Below are 13596 nucleotides of genomic sequence, written 5' to 3' on the forward strand. Positions count from 1 at the left end.
TAGAAGGTCCATGTGGACAAGAGCAGCTCTTAAAAGACAGTAAGAAAAACTTTTTGGTATGAAGTTCATACCTGAACTATAACCAAGAGGAAGCGGGAGGGCAGGAACTAAAACAATTATACCTGGTATGTTCATTTAATATAATCTGATACACAACTGGAAATAAAACTTCTTCTAAATAACAAAAACATGCATAAGAAAAAAAATCAGTTCACTTGCTAAAGCTTCATGCATATTTAAAAAAAAAAAACAAAAGGAGCTACTGCTGAGGTACGCTCTTCACTTTTGGAAATGCAGGTTTCATTTCTAGAAGTGAATAAGTGGAAAAGATTTAGAACACAAGACGAGAAGAAGGAAAAAGTACCTTTTCATTAGTATAGTCATTGGTATATAAGGTTTGACCATGTTCATCCAACTCTTCTGACCAACCCTTTGGAGGAGAACCATACTGACTATCTGACTGGCTGTAACAAGAACTGTGGTCGTTTTCTTCTGATGAAAGATGCTACAAGTAGTCAGAAACATACAAGGCAGTTTTGAGAATGAAAGCGCTTTAAAATCTGAAAGATCAAAGATTATTTGACTAGAAAGAGAATAGTAATGAAAACAGGGAGTTCACATTTTTATATATCTTATGAGAGAATGAGATGCATTTTTACCGTGCAGACAATTCAAAGTATTTTTAGAACTAGCTTTTACTGATACTTTTTTTTTTTTTTAATTTCCACTGCATCAGATTTCACTACTCAAATTTAAACTCCAGGGATTTTGTCTATCCAAATTTCAGTCCTACAAATTTACATTACTGATGAAGAGTTAGCTTTAGTAATCTGCATTGCCTTAAAAAAAAACTGCCCTGCTACCTCAGTTTTCTACCACCATCCCATCTACCACCATCCTTAATTTCACACCTAAATAGTTCTCCTTTTCTCAAACACATCTGAAAACACAGGAGTGATTAAGGACAACTTGAAACTCCAGTTTCACCTTCTTAGATAGCAGCATTTTACAGTATTTGTCCACAGCATCTTAAAATATTATGAATTTCCACTCTCCTCTTTCCAACTCTGATGCACATGACAAAGAGCACTGCAAAAGCAAGGCTTTCCACGAGGCACAGCTAGCTGAGGTGAAAAATTGTTTCCTGAACATAGAAGTCAATTATTATCCTAGGAACAAGTTTGATGTGTAACGCAGAGAAAAGATTTTACACACACATCAAACAATTTCTGTTCCCCCATAAACCTTGTTCATCCCCTTGCTAACACACTGTAGTCTTATTCTAAGCATCCACTCCATGCATCCAAAAAAAATCTCCCTTCTTTCATCTCCCATAACATCTCTATGTTGTGGTTTCCTGAGGAATTCTACGCAGATTTCCTTTCACAATGTCTTGGATCCTCAGCTAGCAGGAGGCAAAACATTTAAGACACCCTTCTACTCAGAAACTACAGGAATAAAATACAATGTTCAGTAACATTGGCATAAGGGGTTTGAGAAAAACTGCAAGGCAGGAGAGAGACACAATTTCAATTTTAAATCGGAAAAAACCTCTCCCAAAAAAAATCAAGTCTTACAAAAAATATTCAGTTATCAGAAGCTCCCCAGTTTTTAAAAGTCAGTGGGTTTAAAGACTGTATGTTTAGTGACATATCCAAATGATTTTTATATAGGTTTTTGGTGTTACTTCTCTGAGTACCTTACCATTTGTGTGACACACACTCCTTTAACTGACATGACCCAGTTTACCAAGCACAGGAAAACCCACAGGAAATTTTTAGACCATTAATTAAGGAACATGAAAAAATGCTCTACAGCTTACAGAATGTGAGCATATAAACTGTGGATTAACCAATGCTACCTCTCTTGCACATGGGGCAATGTGAAATTCTCATCTGCCAATTCCTAACCACTGTGGGGAAGGAAGGAGAGCAGAGGGAGCAGGGAGTCTTCAGTCCCATTTTTACACTTGCAGAATTAAGACTGAAGAGTTGCCAAGGCTGCTATTGGCCCCATTTTAACTACTGTTTCATAGGATAACTATATTGTATACATGTACTTAAGTTTACATGGTTTTAATAGTTAAATATTAATTGCATTGACATATGGCAAGTCAATGTAGAAGACTTTGGACATTTTTATTATTACTATCTATAGAGATTATGACCAAATAATATGGTATTTGCGTCTTCCAAGCAACTCCTGATACTGAAGAAACACCTTACACAGGTAAAACCAAACAGAGGACCTAAAAATGAAAATTCTCCTAGAAAAACCACTGTTGTATAGAAGGATGACTGTTAATGTGTCTATCTGCATGGCATCCATATAATAATAGCTTAGATGCTGCAAGGCTTAACTCATATCCTGTACATTTGCACACCTAAACTTCAACAAAATTCCTGAGTTATTACAAATTTTACCAAGCCAAGGCACTCCTTGTCTCTCAGCTGTCAGGAACAGCTGCTGAAGCTGTATCAACAGGGTTTAAAGAACACTGGCTAAACCACGTTCCACAGCTTTCAATTTCACTTTCAACACTTTTTCAGCATTAACTGCCTATATGTTTTTTTTCATATTGTCTATGCTTTATCTCAAGTCTCATCCCCAGTTATACTATCCCACACTTAAATAAACCCATCTTAAGCAGACAGGTGCCCAGCCTTACACCTTATAAAACTTTGCTGTGACAATAAAGAGAATTACAGAAAAGGTCCCCCACAGCATTGTTTCTATTGTCATTCTTGGCTTTTTTCTATTTACATAGAAAGTTCCTGGGGACAGAGACCAGTTCATCTCCATGCATTTACTAGGAACAGCTATCTGTGTCCCTGCTATCACTTAACCTTTCTAGCTTTTAACGTTGCTACTACTTGTGAAAGTGAAAATAATCAGGAAGAATACTAATTAAGGAAGCTACCATCCCTTTATTACCATTTGTTTATATTAAAACAAAAAACATGGAAGGAAATCACATTCTGGACAAGATTTAAATCTAGCTTTGAAATTCAATTAAAACCCATTGCTTTTCTACAGCTGTTGGGTAATTTGTGGATGTCTACTTTATATTATGATTTTCTATCTAGGTATTAAGGATTTGTCTTCTCTGGCATTTTGACATCTCATTCCTTTTACAGTTCAACTTAATTAAATCACTTCACTTGACAAATTCCTCCTACTGTTAAGCACTCCTTCCTCAGATACATCAACAAATCACTGCCTCTAATACATTTTATATGTAATTCCAAAATTTTATACACTTTCTTACAGGCCCTGTTCATAGGACTTCACTGCTTCCCCATATCCCATCCATGTAACATGTAACATCCATTTAACTGTCATGACCTACAACTGTTTCCTTTTTGCCATGTCTGTGACCAGCTACTTTGGCAAATGAGAAACAATTCTGCTCCTTGTTAATTATCCAATAAAATTTGATTTCCTAATCACAAAGTTCAAAGACCAACTATAAACTATGTCACGTTTCATATACTACTCATATATTAGAATATCTGATCTCTCAGTTCTCATTTTTACATCACCTTCCATTTTGCTACCTAATAGAACATAAGCTCCTCTGAGGACAAATCAGTAGAAACTAGCTTTTAATCCTTCTGCATGTACTCTATTATTATTAAAAGAGTATAACTCAGGCTAACAAAAAAGCCAACTTACAATTGTAAAGATATGTTAGCTCTAACTTTTCCTAATCAGGCAAAATTTGAGATGCCCTACATTTTCCTGTAGCTTAGGCTTGGATCTCAATCTTTACTTTATATTGGATTAAATATCCAGAGGTTCCAAAAAGGAACACTAACAGTGGAATGTGAAGCATATTCCCAAATGCAGAACAGAAAAGAAACAAAAGGAAAGAGGGGTGGGGGGAAAGGCAGCTTCAAAATCAAAACATGACTGCTGGTAAGTGGATTGCCATGACCATGCAACGTGTATCTCTCCCTAGACCCATATTTTGATAACCCAGTCAAGACACAAATTACCTAAGGAGCTTATGCTACTGGAAATACAGACTTAGTATGTAGTTAAAATCAAAACATGTATGGTCCACTGGTCTCACAAAGACTGAAAACTTGATAGACATAACTGCCTGATGGCCAACTTGTGATACCTGAAGCATCGCAAATAAACAGAAGAACTGAGATGAAAGAAGTTACGGATAATTTTTAAAAAGTAAGTTAAAAATCAAGCATTTCAAAGATTCAACCATGTGGTGAAGTGATGATACAGGTATGAGCAGGAGTCAGAAGGATTGCTTACAGAGGGGGAGGGAGAAAGAACTCCTGCAATCCTTCCATGAAAAGAAGGAGGAACTACAACAATGAGAAAACCATTACTAGGAGATGGAACTACAACAATGAGAAAACCATTACCAGGAGATGAAACTACAATGAGAAACCCATTCCTAGGACAAGGAGAATCACTACTCAAAAAAAGCAATCGGCTTACCCAGACTAAAACCAGTCTTATCCAGCAAAAGGACAGTCAGTGATAAATTAAGAGACCATCACCAGAGATACCAAAGGGACAGGGATAAACATTCCGTCTGTTTGCCTGTTGCTGCCACACGCCTGAGGCAAGAAAATTTGGCTATTTAAATGCTTGTGGAAGTCACAGGTGCTGTGAAAGCCAGTGCCAAAGGAAATGAAAGGTTTCCATTTCTCTTTCTTGCCTGTTCCTGTTACTACCTTCCAGAGGTAGACTTCTGTGACAGGCTTCCAACAATCACAAAATTTTGATCAGTCCACAATTCAATTTTAAAACTAAACTCTGGTTTTATAGCTCAGATATATATATAGGATATATAGAGACACTATATATAGTTGGCACAGGAGAAAATCCACCTAAACTATATATATATATTTGAAAAGGGTATATACAAGTGAAATATGTAGAAGATTTTTTTGATAAATATTTGCTTTCTCTTTCCATCAGGAAACTGGTTAACCACAGTACTGTTTGGACACAAGAACACTATTTTAAGCATATCTAAATAGTAATATCCATCTCCCAACTATTCCTTTGCTTTATCTGAACCACTGCAGTTCAGATAAACACACTCCAAGATCAGACTTTCCCTAGCAACTGGCTGCACAGAATAAATTGGCACCTCAAATATTAGTCCAAATCATCTTTTAACATAAATAACTTCACAGTAAGCTTCAACTATCTCAAGCAAGGTCAGCAGCAAAGTTTTACCAAAAGGCTTTGCAAAAGCAGAACTGTTACTTAATGAAAAAAATCCATTTATATACCTAAAGAATACGTTCATGGTCTGAATGTAATCTAGTCAAAAGGAGCAGTATCTGCTATGGGGCTGTTTCTACAGGCATTTTTACAAGTTGCTACTCTTCCACACAGATCATGTACACGTTCATGTACACAAAAGCAACTCAAGAGTGAAACTGTTGACTATTTCATACCAAGACACATAACCAAAAAGACAAAGGAAGACACTCCTTGACGCCTTGAAACCAAGAGATACCAAATTCCACAGCAAAAGACCATTCACATGCATTACAATCTCATTGCTTTTGATCTCAGAAGGCACTACCTCATGATCTGCATGGCTCTGGGAATCCCCTTTATTAATGCTTGCATCTCGGGCCCACCGCGGAGGTTTCCAGGTTCGCTCCTGTGATCCTCTGTTGTAGTAATAACAGCGTCCTGTCGTATCTTTATGGGTTTCCCATTCCCCATTTATTTGGACTGGAGCACTTGTAGGTAGAGGTGGAAGTGCAGACTGAGATATTTTCAGTTCTTGTAAATTAGCATAAACTGGTGAATCAGGCCTCCCTTGGCTTGGTGGAGTAGTTGGCTATTGAGAGAAGAAATGCACTGTTAACGAGCAAATGAATTTTTGAATGCTCCCTTACAAATCAGAATACAGCAGTAAAACAAACCAACAAACTCCTTTTTTTGTTGTTAAGTACAAAAGCACAAAGGACAGCCATAAAATGCTGGGGTGTAAGAACATTCGATTTTTAATTCTAAGGTAGATATCACAAGCTATATTTATTTAATACTGAACCAATTTTTCAGCATTTCTCCGGATGACAGCTGATAATTATGTCTTACAGTGGATTTGAAATACACTGGAATCATCATCAAAAAATTATATGCTTGCCATGCCTTGCTGAAAAACTTCAGCTTTACAAGTTCAAGTATTGCTCAGAAACTATAAGTAATGTGATCTTGTTCAAGACAATACACAGCATTTCTGAGATGCCACTTGTAAGGCAAAGATTGCTCCCCAGCCTTTCCACCTCACTGTTGATACAGTGATGGTGAATGTAAAGCAGCACTTTTGCATTCTCAGCAAGGTCTGAACAGACAGCTCAGCTGGAAAGATGAGCACAATGTTGTGACTAAGAAATTATGAAAAACACCTGGACAGTTCACCTGTATGCCTTTTCAAACAAGCTTATTTGAAAATATTTTAGGCAACATCACCAAGTATTTCAATTACCCCTCTCTTCTTGTAAAAAATTAAGTGGATATTCTTATCCACCTGATTATGTTCACATACAGGCACAAAAGTAGAACAACAAATACCTACATGAAAACAAAACACTAATGACAATTGCTTATTAATAAATAGTTTGCTAATGTGACAGACAGCAGAAATTATGGTTAGAAGACCAAAGAACTTAATGAAACCACCAGTATTTCCAAATGAGTCCCTACAGTGTTTAGGAGAGAAATAAATCTTCAAATGCTCAATTTTTAAAGTCTGATACAAACACACCATGCAGAGTGTAAGAGCATGTGTTTTCACGAGAACTGTGATTATGAGATTGTGAAAGCAGCTAGTTATTAAACCAAATTAAAGAGTTTCTGGTAATGCACTGCCACTTCTGTATTTTGGGGCACAATATTTACATATTCTGAAGGAAAAACTATACAATTTATAGCATCCCCTTGGTTTTAATTGAGCAGCTTTGCTGTAGTCAAGTCCTTGTGCCTCCTGTTGCTACTGCATTGCATAAAAGATCTTTTATAATGTACTTTTAAACATTAAAATCATAAGACGCTAATCTAGGCCACATCTAATCATAAATTATCAGGGTTTGCTCAGGCAAGACAGCGTATCATACCACAATCAGATATCAACTGATTGCACCATAGGTAGAACCAAATATGGGCAATATCCACAACCAAAGGGGGAAACAGCTAGAGAGGAACTTAATGAGATTATAACGGGCATGGACTTGTTTTGCGTGCCTTTAAAAGAGACAACACAGCTTACCAGATATAGCAAGTACACTACATCTAAGACAAACCACAAGTGCTGAAAACAAAAAAAAAATTTGTAGCCCTGGCAAAATCTGAAAGCCAAAATCAATCAGTATCCTCCCATACCTGATTCAAAGGAAAAAATCTGTTACAAAACTTGATGAACAGTAAAAGGATATTTTTCTACTATCCAAGTCACACATGTTGACTTTTTGTTTTGTTTTATTTGTTTTGGGGTTTTTTGTGAGGAGGGTGGACCAGCTGCCTTAGGTAGAGAGTTAATCTTGAGAGCCCTAAGAGCATAAACAACACTACTGTGAATGAAGACCGCCCTACCGTCCTCAGGGATGATGAGCCAATTCCCTGTGATGTTGGGGCAGCAATCTTGATGCCTCCTCATTCAAGAGCACCATTTCTGCCTTGGTGTCCAAGAGCCTGCAGAGCTGCACCTCCCACGTAAACCAGCCTGCCATTAACCACGGGGTTTGTCATTGAAATGACACCACAGAACTCAAAAACCTCCAGCTCCTTCCTCTCTTTTAAGGAAGTGGCAGAAGTGGCACCACCAAGTGCCCTGGCTGCTGCAAAGTGGGGGCTGGTGGCTTGCACAACCCTCACCTCCTCCTGAAATTCCTCTTCCACACGAAGCAATAAGGCAGCTCCTCTGTCTGGCCCACATTTAACAAATACTATTTTGTTTTAAGTCAGTTAAGAGCCATCACTAAAAGAACAGTTCTGTGTGTTAATAAAAGCGTTTTCCAAATAGCCTGAAACACAGAATGGTATATTTTTGCATTGGAATATTTTCTAAAGCAACACATAAGAATATGGCTCAGAGGCTTCACACGGAGGTTTTCAACCATTCCAGCATTATAACCAGCACAACTCCAGATGAAACTGCAGGACATGGATGTGCTCAGCCAATACTGGGAGCTCACAGCCAAAGTACTGCCACCTAACTCAGGCAGCATACAAACTATGTTTAGAACAGTAACATGATATGAAAGTGTAAATGAGGGATTTTCTTCTGAATGCTTAATGCTTCCAAACTCAAGATACCAATTTCTGGTTTTCAAGGAGAAGACAGAACTTTTCTCCTGAGCTACAAAGACAACTAGCTGTCCTGCCAAGCCAGCCCTCCAGCTACTTTCATCCCCTGTTGTTTTCTCTTCTGACAGATTTTTCAGGGAGAACTGCAAGATTTCTGAAAGACGTCTGGAAATTACTGCTTTCAGTGAAGCATTAAGAAAAAGCAAAGCCACCAATCTGACTATAACACGCAGCTTAGCTCATAAGTACGTATTTGAGGGATATGACTTTGTTATCAGGATCTATTTTTAATAACCTTGCAGCACACAAGGAAACTTCCTCATACCCCAAGCCACGCAATGAGGTATGTTGTTTTGTCTAGGATTTTGCTCAGTTCAACAGCACTCAACCTTACCAAGGCGAATTTTGTCAATATCTTATTTATTGATAAGAAAAATAGCTTTTAGAAAGTTCAAAGTTTCCTGAAACTAACATCAGTGTACGTTCTATGCCAGCGTTGGCAGGAAGGCCAATCCCCCCTCAGGCTGGGAAGGGAGTCCCACACAGGCGGGTCACAGCGCCCGTCCCTGCAGGGCTCCCAGGTACTGCACCACCTCCCCCGTTCCTTTCAAATGATCGTTTTGTGAGTTCACAACTGAGTTCTGCAAAAAACTTGAATAATTTTAAGCCAAAAAGCAGATTAATTTAACTTTCATTTATCAAAATCATTACCCACTGACAATATATTAATACAAATAGACAAAGCATTACCTAGACCAAAACAGTTCCTGATCACTTCCGTGGGTGTATGCCCAAAATCATACACAGTTAAGGGAGATTTAAATATATGCTAAACACTAAACAGGACTTCCAGCGAGAACTTCCCTCCCTGAGGCCTTTTTTTTTTTTCCACTATCAAACTCTGACTGCTCATAAACATGGAATTAAATCTTCCCAAAGAGACTCCTTGTCTTTTCACTATCAGAATTGCAAGAACACGTCCTTCAACATGCCCATGCATGCACACACTAAATGCCTTATGCTCCAAACATTTCAACATTCATTTGTTATTTGATATGGATTTCAGACTTTTACATGTTGCTTTTTCCTGCTAAGAACAGTGAAGGACTCTTGCTGGAAAAGTGATGTAGGAAAATTAGCAAGCAGAAATACTTCTATGACACTACAACATGAATGAAAATTGTACAGCCAATTAAGCACGCTACGCTGGCAACTTCAAGAACATAAGGGCCTCTCCCAGAGCCCAGTAATGCTCTGTATAATACCGTAAAAATCTGCCACATTTAACCTCTCTCTGAAAAGTCTGCTGAGATTAGATCCTGACTAATTGATAAGGAAGAGAGTTTTGTGCAAGCAGAACCAAGTTTCCAGGATCAACACACAACATTCTTCAGAGACTGCACACACAGCATTTTCAGAACAGTTTTTATACTGGCACAGTAGGAAGCAGATATGGGCCTTTAAAAAAAACCCAACCTGTTAATCATTCATGAATGAACAGTCAACATTTTTAACAAAGGCCACAGATATGCTATCAGGCCTCTGGAAACCTGAACTCAGTGCAGTGGAAAGCAAACGTACACATTTCAGTAATGAAAAGTACCTTGTGAAGTGTCAGAGTATGCCAGCAACAAAAAGCCAGAAAACAAAGTTCGCTTGCAACTGGTGATTACCTTTTTCCTTTTATAGAACTTAAATTCGAGACAAAAACTTGTAGAACATAACAATTGCTTAAAGAATGACTGCAATGCTAGCCTGCAAAACATGACCTACCACACATCAAATTGCTTTCACTGTGGTGCCTCTGTTTGCAGCTTCTTTTAATGCTATAAACCTGCATGTAAAAGCTTTCATTTCAGTAGCAGATTCAGACTGCTGTAAGCAGATGCTGAAAATGAAGAAGCTTTAAAAAAAACAAAAAGGAAAGGCGAATCTCAATACTCCTTATGAAGTTACAAACAACAGATTGTCCATACTCATGCAAAAGAGGAGCATTATATTGAAGGAAAGCAAGGGAATACTGTCTCTGCAGCAGCAAGCTGAAGAAAAAAACAGGCAAATCCCACAGCATCCTGAAACTGGGAATGAAGCATCCCAGTTCCCTCAACAACTGAGCTTCTTGCCAAGGAATTCCCACTGTCCTTTTAGGAAGGCCTGGGACTTCAATACCAGCTTTATTCAAACAGGAATGATAAAAAAGAAATCTCAAAAACTCTACAGTTTCATGTTAATAAAGTGACAGTTTCAACTGGAATAATTAGCTCATATTTTCCACCCTCTTTCTGCTTTTGATTTATATTTTTACAAACATGTTCTGGACTCTGTTTTCTTTCTAACAGACACAAGCATATTTACAACTTATACCCAAAAACACACAGAGCAGATTTTTCAATGAGTCCTGTCCTAACTCAGAGGTGAAGAGAGCAAGTTAATTTAACAAGCCAAATTTAAACGGGAACTGAAACATTTTTTTATGCTCTAACCTTCTCCAACATAGGCTGGATAATTCACACTGTAAGTCTAAGGAACATATAAAACAATGAGAGTAAATATTACAAGCCTGTTAACAGCTGATTATAAATTTCAGACAAGCTATAGTAATGCAAATATTATTTAAGTGCACTGAAGATCTTGTGTTCAGTTGATTTGCCATTATAAATTGGTAAGGAAAAAAAATGACATTGCAAAGCAATACAGAAATAAAATCATCCCATACAAATCATTCAAATATATCTGCCTAATAAAGGCCATTCAGCAGTTAAAATGTCCCATTTAAAAATTAAGCAGATAGATTCAAAGTAATTTTTTAATGGCTAGTCAGTAACTTCCTATTAGACTGGAAACAGTTAAATTCAGTTAAATTAAGCATGATTCACCTTTGCTAATTTTATCTTTCAGGAAATTTTGTATTTTACTTACACTGAACTACAGGCTGAGATATTACTTCTTTCTATTACTGGAGATAGTTGCATACAATTAATTTTATTATATATACTTCTATTAATATTTTGCTTAAGGAAACCAGATTATGAAACAGTCTTAGGACATTGGGGTTACCAGAATGTGCTTATGTTATTTCAGCCATGTAAATTCCCTTCTGTTTTAGCTCTCTCTAATACAAGAAAAAAGATTCCTGTAGTTGATGAAAATATAAATCTTTAACTAGTGCTACTGTAATCTACCAATATCTAGGTGCATAGCAAAAAAAGCCCCTCAAACTAAATACATTTCCTTCCCTTTGTAGCTCAGAAGAAGTAACTTAAATTGTTTTCATACTCATCAAGATAATTATTTATTTAATTGTATTGCAAAATCCTGCAGCACAGGAAGCTAAAGGTGGCTGCTTCTGCCACATTGACAAGCACTCAGGAACAGGAATGGAAACTGGCTGCAGCAGCAGGACACAGCCTGTGACAGGAGGGAGCACTTGGCTGGGTCTTGGAGTACCAGAGACCACTCCCAGATCATCCATCCTAAGTGACCGATCAAAGAAAATTCATGGAAAATCATTTTTTTTCCTTGCATACTCTGCAAGCTTCCCATTCACATTCCTGCAGTTGCTCACTGCATGAGCAAACTATGACATATGAACATAGGAAGTTTGTAGCAATAAAAGAAAGTATACTGAAGGACAGCAACAGTGATGTCAAATATTTTAAAAAACGGAAATAAGATCTTACAATGGGATCCTTTGTCAAACATGCACAAAGATGACAGTGTTTACCGTACTTGTACTTTGCCACTTGCACAATCTAGCTTCTCCCTTCCATAAAAAGCTTTTGTCCAAGGATATAGACAAAGCTGCTTTTCCTATAGCAGAAAATTTCAATACCATATGAAACACTTTATGTCATGCATGCTTAGACAGCAAGCTTACCCCAGTTAGGAAAGAGGAGCCAAATTTGACAATATTCAAAAGTCAGACAGCAAATTTCCCTCATTCCTTTTCCTCCTGTTCACCAGATCAAATGCTGATAACTTTACTATGTGTGTTGAAAGTATCTGCAGCCTAATTCAGAAATTTAGCCCACATCTTGAACAACCTGGATATGCCACACAGAAGGAGATTTACACATTTATTTTTCCTTCACTTTTAGGGAAGGTAATTTCAAGTTGTTTCTGCATTTCAGCTCAATTGCTGCCAGTTCTTGAGCTCTGCGTAGCCCGCAGTACACGCACGAATGCAGATTTGTGAATAATGAAGCTGTTGGGAATCATTTGTGATCTCTCTCAAGGATATATTCTATAAAAACTAAAATAGTACACTAAGAAAGCACAAGAAAAGCCTAGCTTGCTTTCTCCAGTAGAAAATTATCCTGTAATAGGCCAATAGGTGCTGCTTTTCAGACAGCAAGTATCACAGTAACACAACAAGCACTTCAGTAGTTTTAGAACTGTTACAGCAGAATTATCTCTTGAAGATTCAGAAGTAGTGGAGACCCCTCACTTATCAAAGCATTTACTGTTTTATCTGGTTTAATGTATAGCTGTACATCTCATCTGCTTCAGAGAGGTGAAAGTATTCTTAAAGGTAGATTATTAAAATCTTCATGGAACACTTCTTTGTGTATCCATTACAGAAACACAGCACATCTAAGAAATTAGCTCCAATGAAATATTATTGTGGGAATAGTGTAGAATGGTATTATTTGAACTCATAATAGCCTAAAGGTAATAGAAAAGTTTCCATTACAGTCACTTCAAACTGAATAGCAATTTTTTCTACACTTTACATTTTCAAAAGTACAAATCCCATAGCCTTTAAGTGTACTTTTGAGGGTCCAGTGCTTACACAAAGCAGTGTAAATCCAGAAACCCATGAAACTGCAGATGGAAAAGTAAACACCACCTCTGATAAAATTCCCAACTTACTGAAGTTGTACTGAGCAACCCCAAAAACCTAAAAGATAGCTTGAGAATCACTTGAACGAACAGAATGAAGTCTAAATACTATTCCAAAAGTTACCCAAACCCCATAATTCAGTAGAGAAAAAACTGTAATATTCTTCTATAAGAAAGAGAAGGAAAGGCCCAGAACAATTAACAAACTCTGTATGTGTATTATAATGGTTCGCTTTCACAATAGATAGTTGGGGATTCTTAAAAAAATAGGGAAAATAACAATTTGCAAGAGATAGTCCTCAAACAGAGCAGTCATCAAATATGTGTTCTGTTAGAAAGGGTATTTCATTCCAAACACTTGACAAGAAAATGCAGAACTCCCACTCAGTTTACAGCTGCTGTCCTTTTACTCTGCTGCAAAAGCAGATTTCATTTGTGTGAAACTGTTTCACC

The 13596-nt window shown here is 37.3% G+C and overlaps 1 protein-coding gene across 11 annotated transcripts in view; it reads right to left on the minus strand.

The window, feature by feature from the left end:
• The window catches only part of ARHGAP12 (Rho GTPase activating protein 12), a 75502-nt gene that overhangs the window by 38048 nt on the left and 23858 nt on the right, over positions 1 to 13596 (minus strand). For 8 of the 11 annotated variants that reach the window (XR_005952968.1, XM_041408557.1, XM_041408556.1 and 5 more), the window contains 2 exons: positions 5570 to 5833; positions 365 to 505 (listed from right to left, as the gene is read on the minus strand). The exons of 1 other annotated variant lie outside the window; for it this stretch is intronic. Coding sequence is in view for 9 of the 10 variants with exons in the window: in XM_041408557.1 (XP_041264491.1) it covers positions 365 to 505; positions 5570 to 5833 (405 nt within the window). In the remaining variant the exon portion in view is untranslated. The remainder of the gene's footprint in view (positions 1 to 364; positions 506 to 5569; positions 5834 to 13596) is intronic. 2 more of the 11 variants (XM_041408553.1, XM_041408552.1) reach the window with 1 other exon arrangement.

The sequence above is a fragment of the Onychostruthus taczanowskii genome, unplaced genomic scaffold (assembly GCF_017590055.1).
Source record: "Onychostruthus taczanowskii isolate IOZ18803 unplaced genomic scaffold, ASM1759005v1 scaffold3, whole genome shotgun sequence".
Classification (NCBI taxonomy): domain Eukaryota; kingdom Metazoa; phylum Chordata; class Aves; order Passeriformes; family Passeridae; genus Onychostruthus; species Onychostruthus taczanowskii.